The 22,950-nt window shown below is 38.4% G+C and overlaps 1 protein-coding gene across 17 annotated transcripts in view; it reads left to right on the top strand.

The window, feature by feature from the left end:
- The window catches only part of PTPN5 (protein tyrosine phosphatase non-receptor type 5), a 159,924-nt gene that overhangs the window by 64,186 nt on the left and 72,788 nt on the right, over window positions 1-22,950 (top strand). For 10 of the 17 annotated variants that reach the window (XR_006168107.1, XR_006168102.1, XR_006168108.1 and 7 more), the window contains exons 9-14: window positions 2,267-2,346; window positions 2,820-2,957; window positions 6,045-6,155; window positions 8,996-9,156; window positions 12,615-12,728; window positions 22,628-22,758. Coding sequence is in view for 7 of the 17 variants with exons in the window: in XM_042814332.1 (XP_042670266.1) it covers window positions 2,267-2,346; window positions 2,820-2,957; window positions 6,045-6,155; window positions 8,996-9,156; window positions 12,615-12,728; window positions 16,857-16,950 (698 nt within the window). In the remaining 10 variants the exon portion in view is untranslated. Of the gene's footprint in view, window positions 1-2,266; window positions 2,347-2,819; window positions 2,958-6,044; window positions 6,156-8,995; window positions 9,157-12,614; window positions 12,729-15,924; window positions 16,376-16,856; window positions 18,726-22,627; window positions 22,759-22,950 lie in introns of those variants that run through there. The other 7 variants (XM_042814332.1, XM_042814330.1, XM_042814331.1 and 4 more) reach the window with 3 other exon arrangements.

The raw sequence follows: 22,950 nt of genomic DNA, 5'->3' as shown, positions 1-22,950 counted from the left end.
TATGCTTCTTTTGCTGGAAAGGGAAGATTGCAGAAGTTACTGGTGACTGTGAATGTCCAAATATCTAGATTGTAAAGTGCTCTATATATTCTGAATTTGCTATCTAATGTGTACTTTGAGCATTGGATCCACTTTAAATATTCTATATTGTATTTTTAAACTCAAAAAGCATATTTACTACCATTTTTCACAGATTCTTCCAGAGATGTAAACAGATGCCAACATACTACCATATATTTTTAAGAATGATCACTCTAGAAGTCAATTATTTGCTGGAAACTTTGTCTCAGCCTTATGGATAATTGTGGCAGATAATGCTGTTGCTTTGATGTCTCCATATAACTAGTTTCTACTCTACTGTGCCTCCTAGAATTAATAAACATTCCATGCTCATATTTTTTTTTTTCCTGAATTCAATAACCATCAGTCAGTGTGCAATGTTATGTTCCTGTCTGTGACCAGGGGATGGCTTGTTGTATTTGAGGAGTGAAATGGGCTGATCATGTTCACTTTTATCCAACTACTTCCATTTTGAAGGATATGCCAGTGCCAGGCATTAAAAAAAAATCCTGTTTATACTTCACAATTAAACGCTGGTGATCCCACTAATTTGTTCATGCACAAGGCAGGAGGGGGAATTAAGGCATGATGAGGGGGAAGTTCAGTGCTTTTCATATTTCAACCATCCACTGACTGGTTTCTGAGTAGCCTGTACCAAACGTAGCCTGCTCTGCCTTGTGTATCAACCTAGTGTTCCTCCAAGCTCTAGATGCAGGCAGCACTACTGGCAGGAACTGCTGAACGATCTGCAGCACAACGATCTTGAGCAATTGATTATCCTATGGAATAGCTTGATTAACAAACCAGATTCAAAAATTCAAAACCCTAATACAAAAACCTGAAAATAACTAAGATTCCTTTGCCAGCTACATATCCAGAAGTAATCTAGGCTGTTATCATTACAAGGTGAGCAGTCACGTATGATAATGATATGTTTCTTGCAACCCTCAAGATAACTGTAGTAAGTGAGAGACATGATAGTAGTCTTGATGTATCAATTAGATGTAATTCATCTAATTTATATTTATTTCATAGTAAATTCTTTCTGCAGATTCTCAAATCTCACAACTGATAGTAGAGAGAGTTAGTAGGTGACTTTTGGATGACAGAAGGATAGCTCTGGAAAAATGCCAAGCTGAGAAGGTTGATGTGGATATTTCATAAGTTTGAAGCTGCTTGTTAGCAGGCAGTCCTCTTCTGGGAAGAGCACTGTGTAATTTCCTTGAAAATTATAACTTTTCTCTAGGGCATTTGCAGGCGCTTTTTGATCAAATAGAGAAGAGCCTTGTTACAGAATCCACTATGTGCTGCACAACATATTGCTGTTCTTAGAAGGGGGAAAATCATGCAGTCATTACCCAAGCTTGAGCAGGTTCCATAAAACCCACACAAAGATACTTTATGCCACAGTCTTCACTACCTAGTCCAGTAAGATCTAAACATCTGGCAACTAGTGTTGCCTTTTAAAGGCACAACTTGTTGTGGGCTTTCAGAAGTAGTCATTAAAAAGCAGACCATCTCCTGTCTCACTATCTCCCCAGTACTAGGGAGGTGAACTGGGAAGGAACTGTATTTCAGAGGAACTCAGTAGTTTCAGTACTTCTGTTTTATAAAACAGTATCTGCTAATACATTTGTTCTGTAGATCACATAACATTGTGACTCTAATATCTTATAATAGATAACATGAATCAGATCTGTCTGAGGACAGTGTTTATACCGAGTGTGTTATAGTACAGTAGAAACCACTGCGTGCTTGGTTCTTTTTGCTTGACCCAATATCATACCATTTTTGCTTATTTATTATTTTGTCCTGGTTTTTGAGCAGGCTCCATTTTATTTTTAATGAAGATGTTATCTGTTGTTTGTTTTTACATTCTCTTGGTGGTGCACTGTTGCTGTTTGCTAATTAGTACTGAACAAGGGAATTGATACTGCTCTAGAATCACAGTGATCACTGCTTCTTCAACAGGAGGAATGAAACAGGCTTCAGAGTGGGTAAAATTATCAGAGAAGGTTGAATGACTCCCAGTCACTCTTCACCTTGTTTTGCTTTAACGTTTAACATTGGATCTTTCCAAGGTCACTGACACCTGTTCTGATGACCATAAATGTGTGTAAATGTCTCTCAACAAAATTATCTTGTAACTCTCTTTATCCTCTGTCAGCAAATGATAAACTATTGCTTATCTGTTTACACATTTCAGATCCTCACAGCAGAGTGTGCCTTACCTCAGCTGATCAGGACGACCCCCTTAGCTCTTACATCAATGCTAACTACATCAGGGTAAGAGCTCAGCAATCTGTCTGCCTGGCCTCTATCAGCCAATATTAATGTAAACAGATTTGCAGCATCCACTTACTTTTAAAGGCATTTTATCTGATCTGATTGCTCTCTCCTGCTTATGTTATCTGAAAACTAAATCTCTAAGTGCAATTTTACAGGTTCATACCAGACAAAAATACAGTTCTGCCCTTCTTGATGAAAACTGCTTGTCAGTTGATCTGAACTGCATGCTGGAAGATAAGCCTCAGTAAGCGTGTTGACGTGGCTAGAGTTATTTCAAGGCTCTGGACTCTCATTGCTGAAGCTATGACAGCATAGTGCTTTTCCTCTATGTACATATGTGCAGGAGAGAAGGGAAGAACTGATTTTGCAGAGTCTTTATTCCAACCAGCTTTTAAAAAATGAACCTTCAAGATTGGGAGTGGACATCCCTATTAAACGATATTAACAATCTCTTGTCGTTCTCTTGGCAGGGCTATGGAGGAGAGGAGAAGGTATATATTGCTACTCAGGGACCGATAGTTAACACTGTCAGTGATTTCTGGAGAATGGTGTGGCAGGAGCGTTCTCCCATCATTGTCATGATTACCAATATAGAAGAGATGAATGAGGTAATGGTATTACATACAGTATATATTTTTCTGTACTCTGGATGTATTTTGGCACAGATGCTAACCGAATAAGTGAACTGAACTTAGTTCAGTGGCCTCTACAGTCAGAACAAGACTTAAATTCTTTAGGACTAGAGAAAATGTGGGCTTCTCCTCTTTCAGTTTAATTTACTGAAAGTCTTGTTTTTGTCTCTGACTTAGCCTACTGCTGGTTTTGCCATTTTTCCTTTCCCAGTTGTCCTGAAGTCTTTCCGAACTGAACTCCATTTGCTCACTTGAAGTTTTCTTTAAAGGACTCAAAAAGGATTCTGATCTACCTCTGTTTGGTCTAGTCTTCGATCAACAGTGTCTGTGTTGTTTTTTTTTTCCTTGCATTTATTATGATTCAGTGTCTATAGCCACCTTATACACCTGTCCCTGACTTGTGGAAGTTGGTATTTATAGTAATCAACAACTAGAGCTGACGTGGACGTGGAGTCCATTTTCCTGAAACATGTCTAAGAAATACTGTTGAAATATAGAAATTAAAATACAGAAATGTTATATTTACTTGCAGAAAGTAAAGTGTCACAATATTTCTGGTAATACGCTTAACACAATTTTTATTTGCAGTTCAAAGAGCTACTGACTTTCAAATGTTCATTACTAACTTATCTACTAAAATATTTGGCCCATAGCAACTATGTGTTTGGTCTTCAGTTCACAGGTAGATGACTGATCTTCAGCCACCTTCATTGCCAGCACAGAATGTCAAACTAGGGTCTGGGTGTGTTGGACTTTACATCTTCACCTCTGGCAGTAAAAAATAGTGGAGAGATACAAATGGTATTTCCTAAACTGCAGCAGCAGCGTTTGTCAAAGCTTGGTCCTGTAAACTCATTAGGAGTTTAAATGAAATTTAAACTTCATCTTTCTTTGGTGAAGATGCTTCAGACACTTAAAAGCCCAAGAATACAAACATACAGACAGCCTTAAGTGCAAGCTGAAAGCCTAGTGACAATCATTGTGCATTTGCAAAAACCTTTAACCTTCACCAGGTGTGGAGTAAATCACTTCAGCATGATTTTTAGGGGAGTGGGGAATAGGTGTGAACAAGACTGATACAGAGTTAACATGCTTTGCAAGTTAAAAATAAAAAGCATCCTTAAAAGGTAGTGCTGAAGTAATAACTTGCTTATTTATCAGAGTTGCCAAGTTGTGGCAAACAAGATGTTGAAATGTTGTGATATAATGTACCAAAACTGCTTTCAGATTTGAGAGAAAAAAAAAAAAAGAGAGGGAGACAGAGGAAACTTTGTTCCTGAATGATATATTTGTTAAGAATTTCTTTCACTGTAGTTTTCATAGCAAGATTGAATAGCAGGAATACAAATTTCCTCTTACCCACATTGTGGGAAGCAGTGTAATGCAGCACTGTTGCACTATATATCACGGGAGCTTGCTGCAGCCTTTATATAGGAAGAGAGCTGATGATTCTTTTCTGATAACTTTAGTGTATAACTTTAGTGTCAAAAATTAAAAGGTGTCAGGAATCTTGACCATAAATATAGGATAAGACATGTGAGTGTCTCCTATATTCACTTCCTTTTTTCCATAATGCATATTAATATAATAACAAGTTGCAAAAGTACAAAAAAAACAACACCAAAACCTCTGTTCTGCTATGGCTTTGTGTTCCTGCTCTGTTCAATGGCTTTGCTAACGTACATGTGTGGAGTTCTGTATCTCAGCCCTCTGTCACATCTAATGTGAACTGACAGACAGCCCACAGAAATGAGTGGGCAATCTTACTCCATTCCTTTAAGCACAGCAATGTCTGTGCTATTGATAGCTGCTTGACAATTTTTACAATGGATTCTGCAGTTTGAGAGGAGAGGAAGTGAAAATGCAATCTGCGTAAATAATTTTACAGAAACACAGTGGGCCACATTCCCAGTAGGTTATTAACTGATGTGCTATGCAGATGGAACAGCACTGTTTCTCCCACTCAAATTTTGACTCAGTAATGTAGCAAGATACTTTTCTGTTGTTAGTCTTTCTCCTGAAATGGAATTGTTTCTGATGGATGAGGGCAATGTGTCATTTAACTCCCTTCAAGATTTTGTGCTGTCGTGTAGGAAAGGAAGCTTACAACCATCCTCTCTAACTGGGTTTGTCCAGCAGCAGGTTCTCATTCTCCTGTGATAACAAGAAGTTTCTTCTTCCTTTATCACACGGGGAGCCTTTTTCTTAGACCCTTCCTTGTTCATGTCATTTCTTGTCCATGAAACAGTCCCTACACCATGTTGAGGTGCTTGTCCCTTCTGCATATTGATTGCCTTAGAGAAAGCATGTAAAAAAAAGTATGTTTCAGTCCTTCCAGGGTAAAAGTAGTTACAGATTCCTATCCATTTGTGTATATTATCAGTGCCACAATTCAGATTTACAAATGAACCAAAGTTTCAGCTTCTCTAATTGTCACTTTTTTTCTAGATGCATCTCTGGCTGTGTTTTAGCAAAATCAAATGTAGTAGTCTAATATATCTCACAGCTATTGCATCCCTTTGATTACTTAGCTCTGATGCAGAATTCTCAAATCATGTTCTTTTGTGCAACACTTATGCGCACGATCATATTGAGAGAGCAATGACCCTCCAACAAAAGTATGAAAGATGTATTTTGTATTTTCTTATCAATTTGTGTACATCACAGAAGCATAGGTGACAAGTCTGTACTGTACTGATCATTGTTATCTTAAGAAATTAATCAATCTAAAAACACAGGCTATTATAAATATAAGCAAATTGCTTCTGGTCTTTCTAGTGAAGCTTCAGAATGTTTATAAGTTGCTTAAATATAAGAGTGTATATATTTCAAAGGAATGGTTAGTTATTTGATTTGTACATTTTATCAGGCTATCAAGCTATTATGAATGCAGCAAAAATCACTATAAATGTATTCCCTGTATAGAAATTGAAAGCATGTACTTATTATAGAAACAGCTATCATTCATATTCATCTATGCATGCACGAATCCAATTTCAGAGAGGTAAAAATGAGCCTCCCTGGATGTCTGCTTAACTAGATTTATTTTTTTATTGCACATAGAAATGCACAGAATATTGGCCAGAGGAACAGATCACCTATGAAGGAATAGAAATCATAGTTAACCAAGTCATACAAGCAGATGACTACCGTTTAAGGCTCATCACCCTAAAGGTAAATCGCTAAAATGTACTTAAAATAACTCTGCTATCTAAACTCTTAAACATGACTGCTAATAGAGATCTGTATAAAAATCTTCTGCATGGTATACTAATGTACAAATCTCACTTTTAATTACTGCAGCTCTGCCCAGTTCCTCAAAGACTACAATAAGTAGTGTAAGATTTAGACTACATATATACAATCTGAACACTTCCGGGCCAATTGTAGTAGTACAGGCTTTACTCAATGGAAGAAATTGGTGGCTCATTCTGCCTGTGTCTTCTGCATTGTCTGATCACTTCTCTCATAACAGCAACAGGACCCAAAGGAACAGCATGGAGTTGCATCAGGGGAGGGTCTGGTTGGGGATTTGGGAAAGATTTTTCATTAGGGTGTGGTAGAGCACTGGAACAGTTTACCCAGGTAGTGATGACAGCACCAAAGCTAGAGTTCAGGAAGCATATGGGCGACAGTCTCAGACATAGAATTTAGATTTTGGGTGGTCCTCTGTGGAGCTAGGATTTGGACTCCATGATCCATGTGTGTCCCTTACAACTGAGGATGTTCTGTGATTCTGTAATTTATAACTGGTAATTTATAGAGATGTGTTGGTCCATTGAGAGCTTCTTACCAGCATTTGCAAGTCATAATACAGACAACATATGTGGATTTACCCACTGAACTCTTTGGTGGTGTTCTGTGGAATTCAGAGGCTTGTATACTCTTTGGTCTGTGGACTTAGGCAAGGGGTTATTGATTACTAATAGGAAATTTATATTTGCGTAAGATTTTATAATTTTTGTAGTAGGAGACCACTAGGAAACATTGACTGTATTTCTTTATGTGCATCATTAAGATGCTGGTAGATACCCACCAGCTGTTTTTGCCTAAAATGACTTCTGTGCTGCTGACAGGATGTGAGGGTGTTGAGAACTGATAAAAAGATTCTTGTTGCCATTGTTTCTTCAGCTTCCCTCAGAGATAGGATTACTGGCCTGCATAACATATCAGTAGTGTGGCAATAACTCCTGCTGTTCACCATGGCAGAACCCCCTTAAAAATCTTTGAACAATTTGGCCGACTTGACTTGAAGATGTTTTAAGGGATCATACCACTCTCAGATACAAAAACTGTCCATGATCTTTATAAACACTTTCCACTATAGCATTCTATATGCTTATTTTTCTGTGTGTAGTATTTTTCCAATTATTCATGTAGTTTTACTTACCAGAAAGAGTTTGGTTATCTTGTGGATAGAGAGGTTAAATGGAATTTACTTAAGTGCTCAGATGCTACTTAGCCTGAAGTACCAGAGTCCTATTTTACAACTATTTTAATTGCTGGATTTTAGAATCTCAACCTATGAGTTTTAATAAAAACAGTGTATTTACATAACCTCTGTATATCCTTCATCTACAAAATCTACCCCTGACCTCAATATAACAATGCAATTTCTTTCCAAACTGAAAAAATCTTCCTTTTACCAAACATTTTCAAGTCTCTTCAGCCACATGCTAATAGGCAGAATGCCAGGATATGAAATCTCGTGCTGGGACTGGAACTGTGGAAGATCTATCGCTCACGCATCAAGGAGAAAATCATGCTTTCCAACAAACAGGAAGTAAATAATAGTTACAAGTGTGTTGCAGACTTGCCCTGACCTTAAATAGAAATTATTCCAACATGCAGTGCAGCAGCAAGAACAATATACAGCTTAATTCTGCTGGAATGCTGATAACTCACAAAACTGGTCACATTTTAATTGTGTGTTAAGACAAAGGGGAAAGTTGATCCATTTAAAAATGAAGATTTAATTAGATCGCTTCTTCCCTAATCCATTTTACAGTGAAGCTATGCAAAGTTTCTCCACCCCAGGAGAAGAACGGAAGGTGGCAGTCATGGAGCACTTTTGTCATCCATTGACTAATAGTCGTAGGGTCTTTAGAGTCTAGATGACAAAATCTATTTCCAGTTATCCGTGTTAAATTTGCTCTTCTTTTCCCACCTCCACCCATCCTAAACTTATTTGGCCTTGTGTTTGAGGAAAGGTCGTGGAAACTAACACCTAATTTTCTGGACTTTGTGAAGATATTTTGCATAGTCCTGTGCCAACCAGTTTATACAGTGACTGAGCTGTATGTTACTGGTTGGCACCTTTAGAAATCAGGCAGAAGGACGTCACTTTGAACACAAAATCAGAAGCACTGAGTGCTACTTGGCACTCAGAACAGATAAAAGGCACATTTGCTATATTCATGTCCATGCTTGAAACACAGAGGGAGGGAATCAGAATTTTTCTCATCAGAAACCCCGGACTGCATCCAGATATAATTCTCGCCTTCCAGTGAATCTGTCACCATGTCAAAGAGAGGAGTGTAAGTGACAGGAAACTGATAAGAGTCTGTCTGTCAGAAAAGAGAGAAAAATAATCTCCCATCTCTTATCCCTCATCTAGCTAGCTAGCTATCAAAGACAGAGATATGATTTCTGGCCCTCTGCCTGTCAAATATATTATGAAAGCAATTATGTCATGAGTACAGCTCCAGCTCTGCTGAATGAATCTGTCAAGAGGGAACAGACTGTTTTGCACACAGCTCTTGGCGCTAAAAGAGCAGAGTACTTTGGGGAGGGGGGGGCTTGTTTTTTTCTTGAGGCAGTTTGCTGAAGTGTAGATGCAATCTTTGAAGTCCAGATTTTTGTGCTGTGTGGCTTGTCATTTGCATCTGTTGTTTCCTTTAGCATAGATTTACTCATCTCATTCTTAAAGATTAGTTTTCAGTATGACTTAAAATTGGAATTTTTAAAAATGGTGTTCTCCTGAAAATGTGATGTTTGTCCTAACTGCATTGCAGAAAGGAGAAGAAGTCAGAAACCTGAAACATTACTGGTACACATCTTGGCCAGACCAGAAGACACCAGATCAAGCTCCTCCCCTGTTACAACTAGTACTGGAAGTGGAAGAGGCAATGCAGAATGCAGAAGAGAAGAATGCTCCAGTGATTGTTCACTGCAGGTGAGTAAGGATTGTATGCTGCTTTGCATACAGTGGCTTGCTACAGGTGCTGTCCTTGTTGAACCATTGGTCAGAGACATGCAAGAGATCTGGTCCAACTACTTTAAATTTTCTTGGAACTTCTAAAATTTAATAACAGTTTTCTGTTGCGCACAGATGCAGACCGATCTGTAGACAGAAGTTGTTGTTGGTTTAGTTATGTTACAACAACCGTATTTCGTTTGCTTTACCAGAAATATATGCATTTAATGATCTTAAAAGCACTACTTTACCAAAACTAAACACACAATGGGTGAAACTGAGTAGGAAGATGCATGCAAGCAGAAAAATGAGAACATTTAACTTAAAATAATAATACATATTTTAAAGAGGGCTTTAAACAAGTCTTGTTTTGCTAGCATTTAGGAAGATTAAATGTGATTACTTGAATACCACAACTCAATCCTCAAAACAGTTATTGCAGGTAAATAAAGTCTGCTAAGTAATGTAGTAATGCTACCAGGATAATTTTCCATAATTTCAGTAAAAGTACATTTTGCCAAAAATGCCTTTGGAGTTTCTGTAAGGAATTTCGTCTAATTCTGCATAACGTTTTCTAGGAAATGTCAGATAGCTGTTATCTGAAAACTGTGGTGAAGAGGTTATTAGACAACAGAAACTTTTTTTTAAAGTCACTCTAGCATGAATGGTTCATAGCCCAGTGTTGTCAGAGATCCACCTATCAGCAAATACAGAGAAATCATTAATAAAATGATCATATAATGCTGCCCTAAATAGTGTTGGAATCAGATATTTTCAGGTCTTGATTGTTTGATGAATTGGATTTCTTAGAATATGCATTTTAGTGCAGCTAATAACAAGATCATACGTCTAGTATAAATAAATGGATGTTTTACTCAGGACTGGTTTCCTGGAAAGAAGGCATCTCAAAAAAAAATGACTTGGAGATTACAGTTGGTTATGTGGACTCTTTGTATAATGTTGAACCCAGGAGGTCAAATACAGTCTTTCAATCCAGAAAAGGAAAGTCAGTAAGGAATGTACGGTTATCATTTCCTCTATATGTACTAAAGTACTGTGTCTACTTTTTCTGCTTGTGTTTTAAACCAATTTTTGACAAATAGGGAAGAGTTCAGAGAAAAATAAGAAATGGTTTATAACATGGTTCCTTTTGCAATGGAGTTCCCCAGTTCAAGAAAGACAGGGAACATCTAGAGAGAGTCAAGTGGGGGGCTACAAAGATAAGGAGCCTGGATAATTTCCCTTGTGAGAAAAGGTTGAGAAGCCCAGGACTGTTCAGCCTGGGGAACAGAAAATTGAGAGGGGACCTTACAAATGCTTGTAAATATCCAAAGAGTGGGTGTCAAGTGGGTGAGTTTTTGGTGGTGACCAGAAGGACAGGGAGCAACGGGCGGTAATGGAAACACTTGAAGTTCAATTTGAACATGAGGAAAAACTTTACTTTGAGGGTGACAAAGCACTGGAACAAGCTGCCCAGAGAGACTGTTGGACTCTCCTTCTCTGGGGATATTCAGAACCTATCTGGATGCTTTCCTGTGTAACTGTAGGTAGCCTTTTTTAGCAGGGTGGCTGGGCTAGATGATCTCTGGAGATCCCTTCCAACCCCTGCTATTCTATGATTGCATGATTCTGTGAAAACCTGTGATTCTTTAAGAGTTCCTTTGAGAAATATGGTATTTGCTGCAGGTGAAAAGTCTGATCACCACAGCACTCTTGATTTGCATATTTGCCTTTTCCTCTTATATGGTGTCATGCCCATGAATCCATCACAGTATGAGGAAAATAGGTCATTTTTATGTAAAATAACCACAAATAGATATGGTGATGAAGCTATGAAGTATTTTGTGATAACTGAGGACCAGTGCCATTTCAGATTATCCTCAGCTGCAGGTATTTTCTCCAGGAAGGAATTTAATATGTTGCCTCTAATTGAGAGTGGTGTGTGCAAGCAAGTAATTGGGTGAGGTTTGGATTCTGCACAGTACTTGCAATTTGCTCCTTTTGCTGCTGTGGGAGATCCTCAGCAGAACCATAATCATGGTGATTTTGCCCCTCAGTGATGTTAAAAATGAGTCTGATCGTGAAGAAATTCTTAAAAGCATCTTCATTAACGGTAGACTAGGAGTCCAGATGAAGTCCTCTGGATAATGTTGAAGTCTTGGAAGAATTATGACTTTGTCTCATCCACTGTAACTTGGCCTGGGGCAATGATGTCTCAGTGCTGTTAGATTTCTACAAAAATGAGCGTTGTTCCCTTTCCTTGCAAGATGCCGAGATCTATAGAAGGGAACCTTTATACAGTAGGTATGTGCTGTTTGATTATGGCACTCTGAAATGTTTGAAATTTTGATAACCAAAAAAATATATCAGGGCATGAGGCACAGAGAGTTGAAGGGACAAAATCTTTAGATCAGGTAGATACCACCATCACAGTTATTCGAAGGCTGAGATTCAGGACTAAGTTCATCCAGCAGATTTCCACTGAATTGCCTCAATCATTCTGTAATATAAGTTAAAACAATTCAAATGCATCTGATACTAGTGCAGGTTCCCTAACAAGTATAAACACTGAATTTAAAGTCTATACACACGAAGAAAAACAGCATTAAGAGTTTGCTAGCAGCAGCCATCTGAAGACTCCATTGTTGCTTGTACATTTGTTACCAGTGTTCTTGTGTTGTGACCTGAGCACAATTTAAATGAAAGCAGGATTTCTTACAGAGAATTATAATTATTTAACACATAAGAGGGACTGTCAGAATTTGAGTTTTTTATAAGGTGATAAGAATTCACAGCTTTCATAGCACTGTGCCTTTCAGAATGAAATAAATTCTGGTCACTTACAAAGACTGAATCAAATACAGAAGTGTTCAGAAAAGATGAATTTTGGTGAATTTGTTCTCTCACTTTGCTAATTCAGAGAATTAATAGACTGCGGATTGGAGAGCAAATGTAATTGTACTTGTCATATTGCTGTTAGCTCCAATAATCTAACCAAGAGTTTTTTACTGTACACATGAATGAAAGTAGTTTTCAAGAAGCTGTTAGGGTTAAGAATCTCAAAGCAAAGGTTGCCCTCAAAATAATAGTTGCCTTCAAAGCACATCTAACCAAGAAATATTATTTAACTGTTTATTTTGACAAGTTCAATGACATGAGGTGAGACAGTACATAGTACATTTTTATCTCTCTGTGTGCAATACAAAAAGCTGAAGCCTTTTGGTGTGAGTAGCTCACAGTGTGAATTATGTTGTTCCATTGGAGCTATTACCTTTTCCTAGTTAAGGCTTCATATTCAAGAGCACCCATCCCTCAGTTTGGAAGGAGGAAAAAGATAATGGGGTTTAACTGTTGGTTTAAGGGCATTTGTTTAACGAGAAAGATTCCAAAGCCGTTCTAACATCTTTGCTGCCTCTCTCTCCTTTTTCCTCCCTTAGTGCAGGCATCGGGAGGACGGGCTGCTTTATTGCAACTAGTGTCTGTTGTAAACAGCTGAAGAGTGAGGGCATAGTTGACATATTGCGAACAACTTGCCAGTTACGGTTAGACAGGTAAGAAAACCCATTTCCTTTCAGAAAAATAAAAAGAAAAATGTTAATCTTTCCCTTTGCTTAAGGAGGAACAAATGGGAAGTGGAGAGGAACAAAGGCCAATAAAGGCTTAGAGAGAACATTCCTGGAACGAAGTAGTCCTGTTCTAAGCAGCTTTATCTTGCTCATGTTATTAGAGAAGAAAACCTTAACAAATATCCTTAGCAACTGAGCTAGGTTCATGGCTGGCATCAAAATCTGCACAGCTGTGCAGACTTCAGTGCAGTAGGAGATGACCGTTTTCACCAGCAGAGGAGTTGGCACAATGTTCATAGGGCTCAAATGGCTGTTGCATTTGATTCAGAGCTGTAGAACAGCTCTTTGCTCTCAGGAAGAGTAAAGAAAACTGGCCTCACATAGTTGGAACTGTGGATGCTGTTGGCAGGGCATTGCTGCTTGAGACATTGCGGGAAAGGGAAGAGTATACTTAGGTTGGAGTGTTTGCAGACATGTGAGAGGAGCTGTGAAAATCTCCAGAAATTCAGTGGCTTCTACTTAAGTATTTCTTAACAGACCACCTCGAGTTTGATTATGAAGTAAACAGATTTGAATTTGCACCAGTGATGTTATTTTTTTTTTTTCCTCTCCCACTGGTTTCAAGTGCCATCAAAACATGTCTCAGTGTTCTTTTCTAACGGTAATGATAAATGTAGTCAGAAGAAGAAATGTCACGAAAGGCATACCAAATATTTTTCTGAAAAAAAAAACAAAAACAACCTCAACCCTATACTGAACTTTATTTCAGATGAGAAACTGTGCTCGGTGGGAGGCAGAAAACAAATCACTTGCTGCCCTACTGAGGCTCTGATAGAGACCTGCAGGGGCTTGGAAATTTGGCTATTTCAGTGGATTTTAGACCTGACAAGGGAAGACTTCTTGAGGAAAGAAAAACACTAGAATGTGATTAAGTAAATGCTTGTTGGCCATGGTCCAGTGAAATATCTGGCAAGGTCTAACGTATCTTGTGTTCATTACTAATGTTACACAGGAAAACAGCCATACAGTGGTCAAAGACACCTTTAAAAATATGCTTGGTACAGAAAATAAATTAAAATTACTCTTTTTTTTTTTTTCTAGGAGAAAGAATTGCCAGTTATTTGTAGATACTAGATAAGGGAGAATATGCTTAAGGGATGCCACAGAGCAAAAGGAAGCCTGCAGGTGCTTCTTGCTGTCATATACATCTCAGTAGACAGATGGGACATGAAAAAGCTTTTTAATAACACGAGAGGAAATACTCATGATGGAAAGCAGACAAATCACCACCTTGCTGTAGGAAAGTGTGATTTTTTTCAAGTGGTGAAAAATGGATCTTGAAGTCATATTGATATCCACTGTCACAAAAGCTTTGGGTGACTTTGGATGCTACACAAAATGAGCCAGCAGCTATGGGAAGGATCCTATCCATCTTCTCCCATCTGGTGGCCACTGGCTAGAGAAAGCACATGAGAAAAGCAGGTTGGATGGAGGCCAGAGCAGATGCTTAATTGAGTGTACCTCACTGCTTTACAGCAGCAGTGATGTTGCCCTAAGAACCCACTTTTAGGATTCTTTTGAGGGGCAAAAAGGTCATGTTTCATTCCCTTCATTCCCTCACACATTCCCTTTGCTACAAATCTGTGCAAAGAGCCTGGACACAAGAACCTGCTGTCTATGCTGTATATGTGGGAAAGGGAGGAAGCTATCATATAGCAAGGATCTCAGTGTCCACGCCAGTGCTTCTGTTGCTACAACTTCAGTGTGCAACCTCGTGTTAATAGATTGCATGGGGAATTATTCCCAGATATAACTTAACGTTCCTTGTTTGTCATGGACTGACATAAATATATTTAAATGCTTTGCATGACATGGAATGACTCAGTTTGCCTATTTGTATTAAGTAGAGCAGATAGAGAGGATTTCCTAAGAAATAGTTTCTTTAAAAATGCAGTTTGTGTTTCCCACCTTTGCTTATTGAAGAAGAATGAAAAGAGTAAAGTGAGGTCATTGATGAATAGGAAAAAATAAACTAACAGGCAACGGAAAAGTGGGGTAATAAAGGAAGAGAACAAAAAAAAAGAAAGTGATGCAAAGTCTCTTACCTCCTCCCATGAACAGTGAAATACCTGGCAACTCCCCCAGTAAAAAATAAAAAATAAAACTAAAAACTAAAAAAAAAAAAAGGCTAGTAATCTAACTCTACTCTCTCCTCTGTTTTGTTGCTGAGCAAGGTATTAAATGGTCTCTTTGGTCAGTTCTGATTATCTGCCTGATTATCTTCCCACTCAACTTCCTGCACATCCCTGGTCTATTCAGTGGGATGGAAGAGGGAGAATCAGAAAAGTTCTGACACGGTGCAAGCACTGTTTGGCAACAGTCACAATACTAGTGCATTGTCAACATTGTTTTGATCACATCTCTAAAACCTATCATCATTTGAGGTGCTACAAAGAGAACTGCATCCCAGTCAGACCCCCACGAGTGAGCATTCCTATGACTTTGTCTGGCTTTCTTAGCACTCCTGGACACAGGACCTCCAGAGTAACCTATGGCTTCATCTCCATCCATTGCTGGTTGTTCTCCTCCACTGCTTAAAACAGTCCCTTAACAAAATAATTGCAAAAGGTTGAAGGAAGAGGCTATTTTATTACCTCATCTTACTTCTAGCAACATTACACAATTGTTAAGCTGAGCTCCATAGAAGAGGGCAGTCCCCAAGGAGGTGCTGCCAGTCTGCTATCCATTTGGCTCAGAGGCCCCAATTGTTCTTTCATTTCCTCTGGTGGGAATTTCTAAGGCAGTGTACACACATGCCTTTTCTCAACCTGATACAGTCTGGTTGGTGCTGGCCACCCATGGGTTCCCACGTCCTCAACACCACTCATCATTTCAGACTTCTTTTGACACTGCATTCCCCAGATCTGTGTACCAGCACTAGTGCTGGCACAATTTTGCATAAACCTTTGAATATGAGCCACAGGTTTTTATTTTCTTCAGAAGAGATTATCAAGAGATTGTATCACTATTGATGTGCTGCTCTTAGCAGAATTAGGTGGTGTTCTTTTTGTTCATGTTTGTCTCCTGCTGTAGTACTTGTGTTCATTAATATGCTATTTGCAGAAATACAAGGGCTAATGGTACATAGAAAAGAAAATTGTTTTTCTGCTCCTGCTTGCAGGTCTTTTCAGGTTTGCAGGTTTAAAGAGAACAGTAAAAGCTGAACCGAAACAGACTTCTGTGCTTGGAGACTCTTACTAGTCAAGGTGTGCATGGCAGTTAATTCAGTTACTAGTTGTCCTTTGTACAGATTTCAATATCTGGTTCACAATCCTACTGCACATCACCTGGTTCCCTGGTAATCTTTCAAGAGCACAGCCTTGAAAGAATGATGAAAGAAGAATGATCCCTCTTTGCAGACTGGGAGAGTTATGTGTTGCACAGATTTTCTGAGCTGGCCTGGCCTGGCCGTCTGTAGCCCTGAATTTGCTCTTGCATTCAGGCCGTAGTGCAGCTTTAAAGACTTAGAGAAGCTGCTTCAGCTCTTCATGCTCTCTTTTTTACACCTGTCTTTTTAGGGCTTTGGGATATGAGTTGCTTTTCACCAAGAGATTTTAGTGAAATCACTCATTGTTGTGGATGGCTTCTCCCTGGAGGCTTTTAAGGCCAGACTAGATGGGGCTTTGAGCTACCTGCTTTAGTGGAAGGTGTCCCTGCCTATTGCAGGGGGTTGGAACTAGATGATCTTAAAGGTCTCTTCCAACCCAAACCGTTCTGTGATTATGATGATGTTAAATGGTGCTTAGAGTACAGGTGCTATAGTAACACAAATGCAACAAATAATGGTGGTGTTGCCTTACTGGTTGAGTGCCTCTGCTGTTCTCATTCTGATTACCTTCTTTTACTTGTTAGCAGAGACATTCAGAACAGAGCTCAAGGTCAGACTGCAAGCTGGTTGCAGTTCATTGGCACTTTCTCATTTGTTTCAGTAGGCTTTGGAATAGAACTGTTGTATTTAAAACCAGCTTCATACTAGCTGTGCCATTTCCTAGGATGTTATTTATGTGTAAAACGGTTGCTGTTTCCCTCCCCTTTTTTTTCTTTCCTTTTCAGGGGAGGAATGATCCAGACTTGTGAACAGTATCAATTTGTCCATCATGTCATGAGCTTGTACGGAAAACAGCTTTCTAGAGCAGCAGAAGAATAAGTGTTCATGATATTCCTAAAGGCTAAAACCAAGAGAACTTTTGACTGCATTCAGATATATTTCAGATCTAATAACAGACACGTGGTAACCTGGCTGTCTTAGCTGGACAAAAAGATATATTTTACTTTGATATTGCTTTTATGCTCTTGTTTGCATTGACATTTAAGAGCTGAAGTACACCTGGTCTTAAACATATGTGACAGGACATAATCTTCACCAAAAAAGGCTTATTTATTTTGTAAATAAGAACAGTAGCTTCATTTGTTACAAAATCAAAAAAAGAAAAAGAAAAAAGAGCACTGTCTTCAGTTTGCTGTTTTTAAAACATAATTGCTATTATATCAAAATACAGTGTGAAACTTTTTGAATTGTCATGCTGAAATATGTGCCGTATGTTGACTAAGCTTGAAAGTAACTTTTTGCCTCTTTCTGATTGTTTTTACATATAAAATTACCGAATACTGTGTATATCATAAACCTTCTGAGCCTCTGCATTGAAAGACTCAAGTAGATTCATGTTGAATTAAGGATTCACACATCGCGTTTGCTTGGTTTTATTTTTTTAAAGCAGTCCATCACTGGTGTTATCAGAACTATAGGGAAAAAGTATTTCACTGATGTGAGACAAATTCTTGCCTCTAGTTCTTACCAGCAATGTTACCCTGCTATCATGACAACTTGGATGAATTTGTGGTGGATAGGGGAGAAGTTGAAATAATATTAATTCTTCGGTTTTCTTTTCTCAATATGTTGGCATCTGATTCTGTAATCAGATTTGATTTTTGAAAGTGTTTTGTCTTTTTATGTGGTCATAAAAACAACAATCCCAGTAGTTTTGCCAGAAATCGGAGGTGAGGAATTTCTTTTTACTTGAATCCATCTTTATTTGAAATGTAATAATAAGATCAACCATATTTTGAATTTAAACCTGTTCCAAAGCTTTAAAGGAGACCAAATGGCCAGTGTCCATTAAAATTAATATGACTAGAAACGCAAATCCCATAAGCAGCTTAAGAAAAAATGATCACGCAATGTGTGGCTGCTTCTTGATACATTTCCCCTCAAACTAAGTTTTGATAATGTTATCCCTTTGTAATCTCTAGCCCAAGCCGTAGTATTTCCTTTTAAATAATGCAGACTACTTCCCATGCTTTTGTTTTTAGACCTTAGTCTGGCAGTGAAGGCTTCAGTTGGTGTATTCAATGCTTAGAGGTAAGCACGTGTTGAAGTTCTTTGAGCAGTCATAAATGGAGATACACAGGACCCTTTACATCAGAGTGATTTGTGAGTGGAAGCTGCAATCATTTACTGGAAGTATTTTTGCTTCTCTATTTGTAACAATAACCAAAACTCACTGCTTTTGTTAGGGCAGAAGATTCTGTGGATTTACTTCGCCTCTTCATCAGGAGAAGGTAAAGCAGCTCTCAGAACAATAAGGGCTGATCCTGCTCCTATTGAGGTTTTGTCATTGACATCAACAGATGCAGGGTAGGGCCTAAAATGTTATGCCTACAACTTCATTGCTGTGGGGAAAGTTTCCCAGTATTTTAGTACACATCCTTTGTGTTTATTCTGTATCCATGAACCTGTAAAAATCCTATCAGCAGGGTTTGCATGACTATGTGGCAAAATGTGTTATCTTGAACTACTTGATTTTATTGCTGTATTTAAAATATTTCCTTCAGTGAGAAGCTAGCAAGAAGAACTGGCAATCTTTTTAAAAATACTGGCAGTAGTCATTAAATAGAGCAATAAACTTAAGCTTTTGAGCATAACATGACTGTTAGTTTTATGTAAACCTTGCTAGCTATATTCTCTCTATTGCTACTGATTCCTTTGACAGGGCAACACTATTCCATCTAAGTACTCCTTAGAAATAACAGAAGTACCAGAAATGTTTTGAATAGTGTTAAAGTGGAACTCCTGATAATGTTTTCAGCTGTTCAGTGCCCTACAGTGTCAAAATTAACTCAGTTAATAAAGTAACTTGTTCTATCATCAAATTGCTGTTCATCTAGTAAAGAACATGTTGATGGTAGGATAGGATTGTGCAAATAAGAGAGAATTTGGCTCCGTAAGTTGCCTTGCGTACAAAGAGGCTTTCTAAAAGATAATTGTTTTATGGCAAACAAGGTGTGACAGTCTCTCACATACTGACTTCGAGGTGCATGCAGAGTTCTTCAGCATGTATTAGTCAGTGGTGGTTCATTGACTTCAGTAGAAGTAAACAATTTATACTGCTGAGAGAAATCTAACCTGCTGTCCGCTTCCATTCTGCATACATGGAATGTTTTGAAAGTGTGGTCACTGGTAAAGTCAGGCTGCTTTGCATCAGTTCAAAGCAAGTAGCATCCTACCTTATCTGGATATAAAGACTGCACATTTGCCATCTTGCACTAGGCACGTGCGCTCTACTCACTCAAGGTCAAAATATTCAAATGTCTCTTAAAGTGTTATTCTGTCTAGCAGTTGGAGTTAATTCTCCTATTTCTACTACAGCCTTATTGTAATTAATATAATTAACATATTTCTCTTTTTTTTTTTTTTTAAATAGAATTTGAGGTCTGAAGGACCTTATATCAGCTTCTGATCTCTTCTGATGGCAGAGGTAGACTTAAGAAGTGTTTAGAACTAGCAGAAAGGAACTCTGGCCTTACAGTAGCCCTTGAGATGAGTGAAACTGCCTCTTCTGCTACTCAGGAGGTTTGAAACTGAGTTGACAACAGAGACTATGCTAAACTGTGCGTCTTATCAGGCTTCTCTTTTTACTGGACGCTCTCTAAGAAAATAAATAATTTCTAAAACATTCTACCTGCCCTCTCCATCTTTCTACCCTGGTCTATTTATACCTGTAATAGCAGTACTAATACCTGCAACACAGTTGTTTCCCAGAGGACTGAATTCCTCTCTCCAGGTGTGTTAGCTTATAATAACCTGAGATGATTTTATTTAGAACCAACTCCCCTGTCTCTTTCATATGGCTTTTCACACTTACTGAACATGGCAGAGCGTAGCCCGATTTCTTGTTTGTCAGTCATTGGCCATGACGTTTATATAGTCATCCTCTTCCTCTCATGCTAACAGATCAGTGATGCTTTGTCCTTTTGTTAGTACTCTGAGATAGGCAGACATACAGGTTTACATAGAATTAAAGACTAAAATCACTGAAGAGAGTGCAGTTAAGTTTAATACAGAAGAGCTTCTCAAGTTTGTCCTCCATGTAATTCCCAGTAGCTCAGCTGGCAAGATTTATTCCATTCATAATGAAGCTGAACAGAGAGGCTAAACGATTTACTCAGAATTATAAGTCATATTGGCACCATAGCTGGTAATATGTCTCAGAGCATCTAAAGGATATCTAAATCTAAAGGTTTTATCTAGAAGATAAAGTTGGTGAAGTATTCAGGTACTGTAATTCCTACCCCTCCTTTCTCTACAGTGGACCATGCTAATCAATTTCTGTTTCATATTTCTTCTTTCTCTCTGCCTGTTGCTTCTTAGGTTTAGAATACAGTAAATAATTCACTGCATTGTACATATTTTTTAATCCAAAATGTTGATAACCAGTGTTTTCGAGGGAGCATCCCTCGACTCCCTTGAGAGAGTCTGTGTTGCCAGGGACCCTTCCAAAGGCTTAGCATCTTCTGGCCACCTTTTGATCTCAATACATCTCAGAATTTTGTGATGAAAACATCTCCAGTGGATTAGGCAAAAGACATTTCTGCTTTGGGAAATGGTAGTTTTTGCTTGAGTTGGATATTTGTACTCAGTATCTGTCATTATGTCAGTATCTGCTTTCCTCTATAAAGACAAAGGCAACACTTTTCTCCAGGGTTCAGAGAGAAATGTTCCTGCATAGATCCTTTTGCTCCGATCTTTCTCCTTTGCATGCTTAGCTTATTTGTGTCTGAAGAGGATGGAAGGAAAGCTGTCAGAATTGAAGTCAAAATTAGTAAGGCATCACAGAACAAGAGAAACGTCTCTCTGCTTTTGGGTCAAAAGAAGGAAAACCAAGTGGGATTGGTTTTACTATGCCCATTATCATCTTGGCCTTCAGGCTTTTGGGAGAAACATAGAGAGCAGACACTCAGCCATCACAAAGGTCAGGGTTATGAAGAGATGTGGTCACTCCTTCTCTTCTTAAGCTCCGTGTCTGGCAGCGTAGCCAGATTTATCAATCCAAACTGCAAGATCTCATTCATATGCATTGTTTTTCCTCCTACAGCAATATGCACGTATGTGCATTCACATGCCCACTCTGTGCCAGAGTAGCTGATCTAAGAACAGAAGTGTGAGGGAGGACTCATCAGCACTGTGAAATGAACATGGAAAGGGACTGCCTGGCTTTAGAGTCTATTTGGAATGGTGGGTGGAATTGGTTTGAGTTGTCGGTTGTTTTGGTTTTGTTGTGGAAAGTTTAACTCTCAGCCCAGATTTCTCTGTGTCTAAGCTGGGCTCTTGTTGGGCTCTTGTTTCTGAATTATGTTATTGAAGGGGTAAGTGAAAGTTAGTTCCTTGATACATTTATTAGACTCACCATTCGTGATATCTTATTCACCTTACATCTCATTTCCACAGTCCTCTGATTTGATAAGTGCATTTGTGTTAGCAACAACTCAGATTTCTAGAGAAGGGATCACAGAGCCTCTATCACGCTGGAATCCCTCTTTAGTCTGTGAACCACAGCATGTGATTATTTTTGTATGCAGTGTTTTCAGCTCATTGAAAAAGATGACAATGTTTCAGCCTTTGCACATTTTTTTCTTGATTTTTGTTTGTTTAAAATTTTTCTTTCTTTTCTTGACCAGCAATCTAATATCATCAGTAAAAGTGATACATTCCCAGGGATTATGCCATTGTTTTGTGTGGAGTTTACCCTTAGAATTATTTCTGTCAGCCTCTAGAAATTGGCTAAATTTTCACATTCTTTGATTTTCTAAGTTCCTGTGTTTTGTTAAGTATAAGTGGATTATTACTCTAGTGCATTCTGTAGTAGACTCCCTACTTGTTTGAATTTAGCCTAAATACAGAATACATAGCACTAGTCTGTTCTAAACAGAGATCAAATGAAGGGAAGCAATTTATTGCCACTAGTTCACCATCTGTCACAGGCAAGATATGTAATTTTTGTCCTTCAAAATGGATAGGTCTGTGCTGATGCAAACTGGCTTATTTTTCTAACAGAGCACTTACTGGCCATAAAGTAGTCAGATGGAAGGATAATAAAAGTAGTAGCCTAGCATTTCAGAGAAAAAAAGAATTCTGATCAGTCATTTCTAGTATGTAGCTGGCGCAAGCTGCTAGATCTTAAACTGTACAGTTTTCACATTCAGAAAGTCTAAGGTTAAAGATGAAAGCTTTCATCAAGTAAAAGAAACACAAGTAAAGGGAATTCCATTTGAAGGTGAAAGGTGGAGCCATTTGAATGGTGGTTTGGTGAGTGGTTTTTAAACAATGTCACTATGAGTTTTAAAGGATTTGAAAATCCAAATGCATTCAAAAATAGGCAAAGGACTGGGCAGTAGATCAGGTGAGTAATGGAACGTGCTGTGTGCCTTCTCACTTTATCATTTGATGCTGCTGATAAGAAGTTGCCTCATAGTGGCTGAGGGCAAAATATACTTCTTACAAGAATGTTTGGGATTACAGAATAACATCTCTCATCTTTTCTAACCAGCCCCATTCTTTCCTGTCATCCTCATTACTGACCGTTTGGATGCAAGAGAAGAAAGAGTGAGAACAGAACAGCGAAAGTGAGGGCAGTAAGCAGAAGAGGATAAAACCCCTTTGGGGCAGGACCAGGCAAAAGTAAGAGTGATCTTTCTCCTGGATTCAAAAATCATATTTCTATGAGAAAAATTCTTGAGCAGAAGATGAATGACAGCAGTGTCTAGAGATGCGTGATATCCCTTTGTATTTTTTTAGAAGATACAATGAGATATGTAGGCTATGACAGAGACTCTTTGTTTTCTGCAAATAAGGAGTCAGAGAACATTCATC

Source organism: Centrocercus urophasianus, unplaced genomic scaffold (genome assembly GCF_019232065.1).
Source record: "Centrocercus urophasianus isolate 14NV4802_14NV808 unplaced genomic scaffold, USGS_Curo_1.0 seq_14, whole genome shotgun sequence".
Lineage (NCBI taxonomy): Eukaryota > Metazoa > Chordata > Aves > Galliformes > Phasianidae > Centrocercus > Centrocercus urophasianus.
This window is presented reverse-complemented; position numbering and strand designations above follow the sequence as displayed.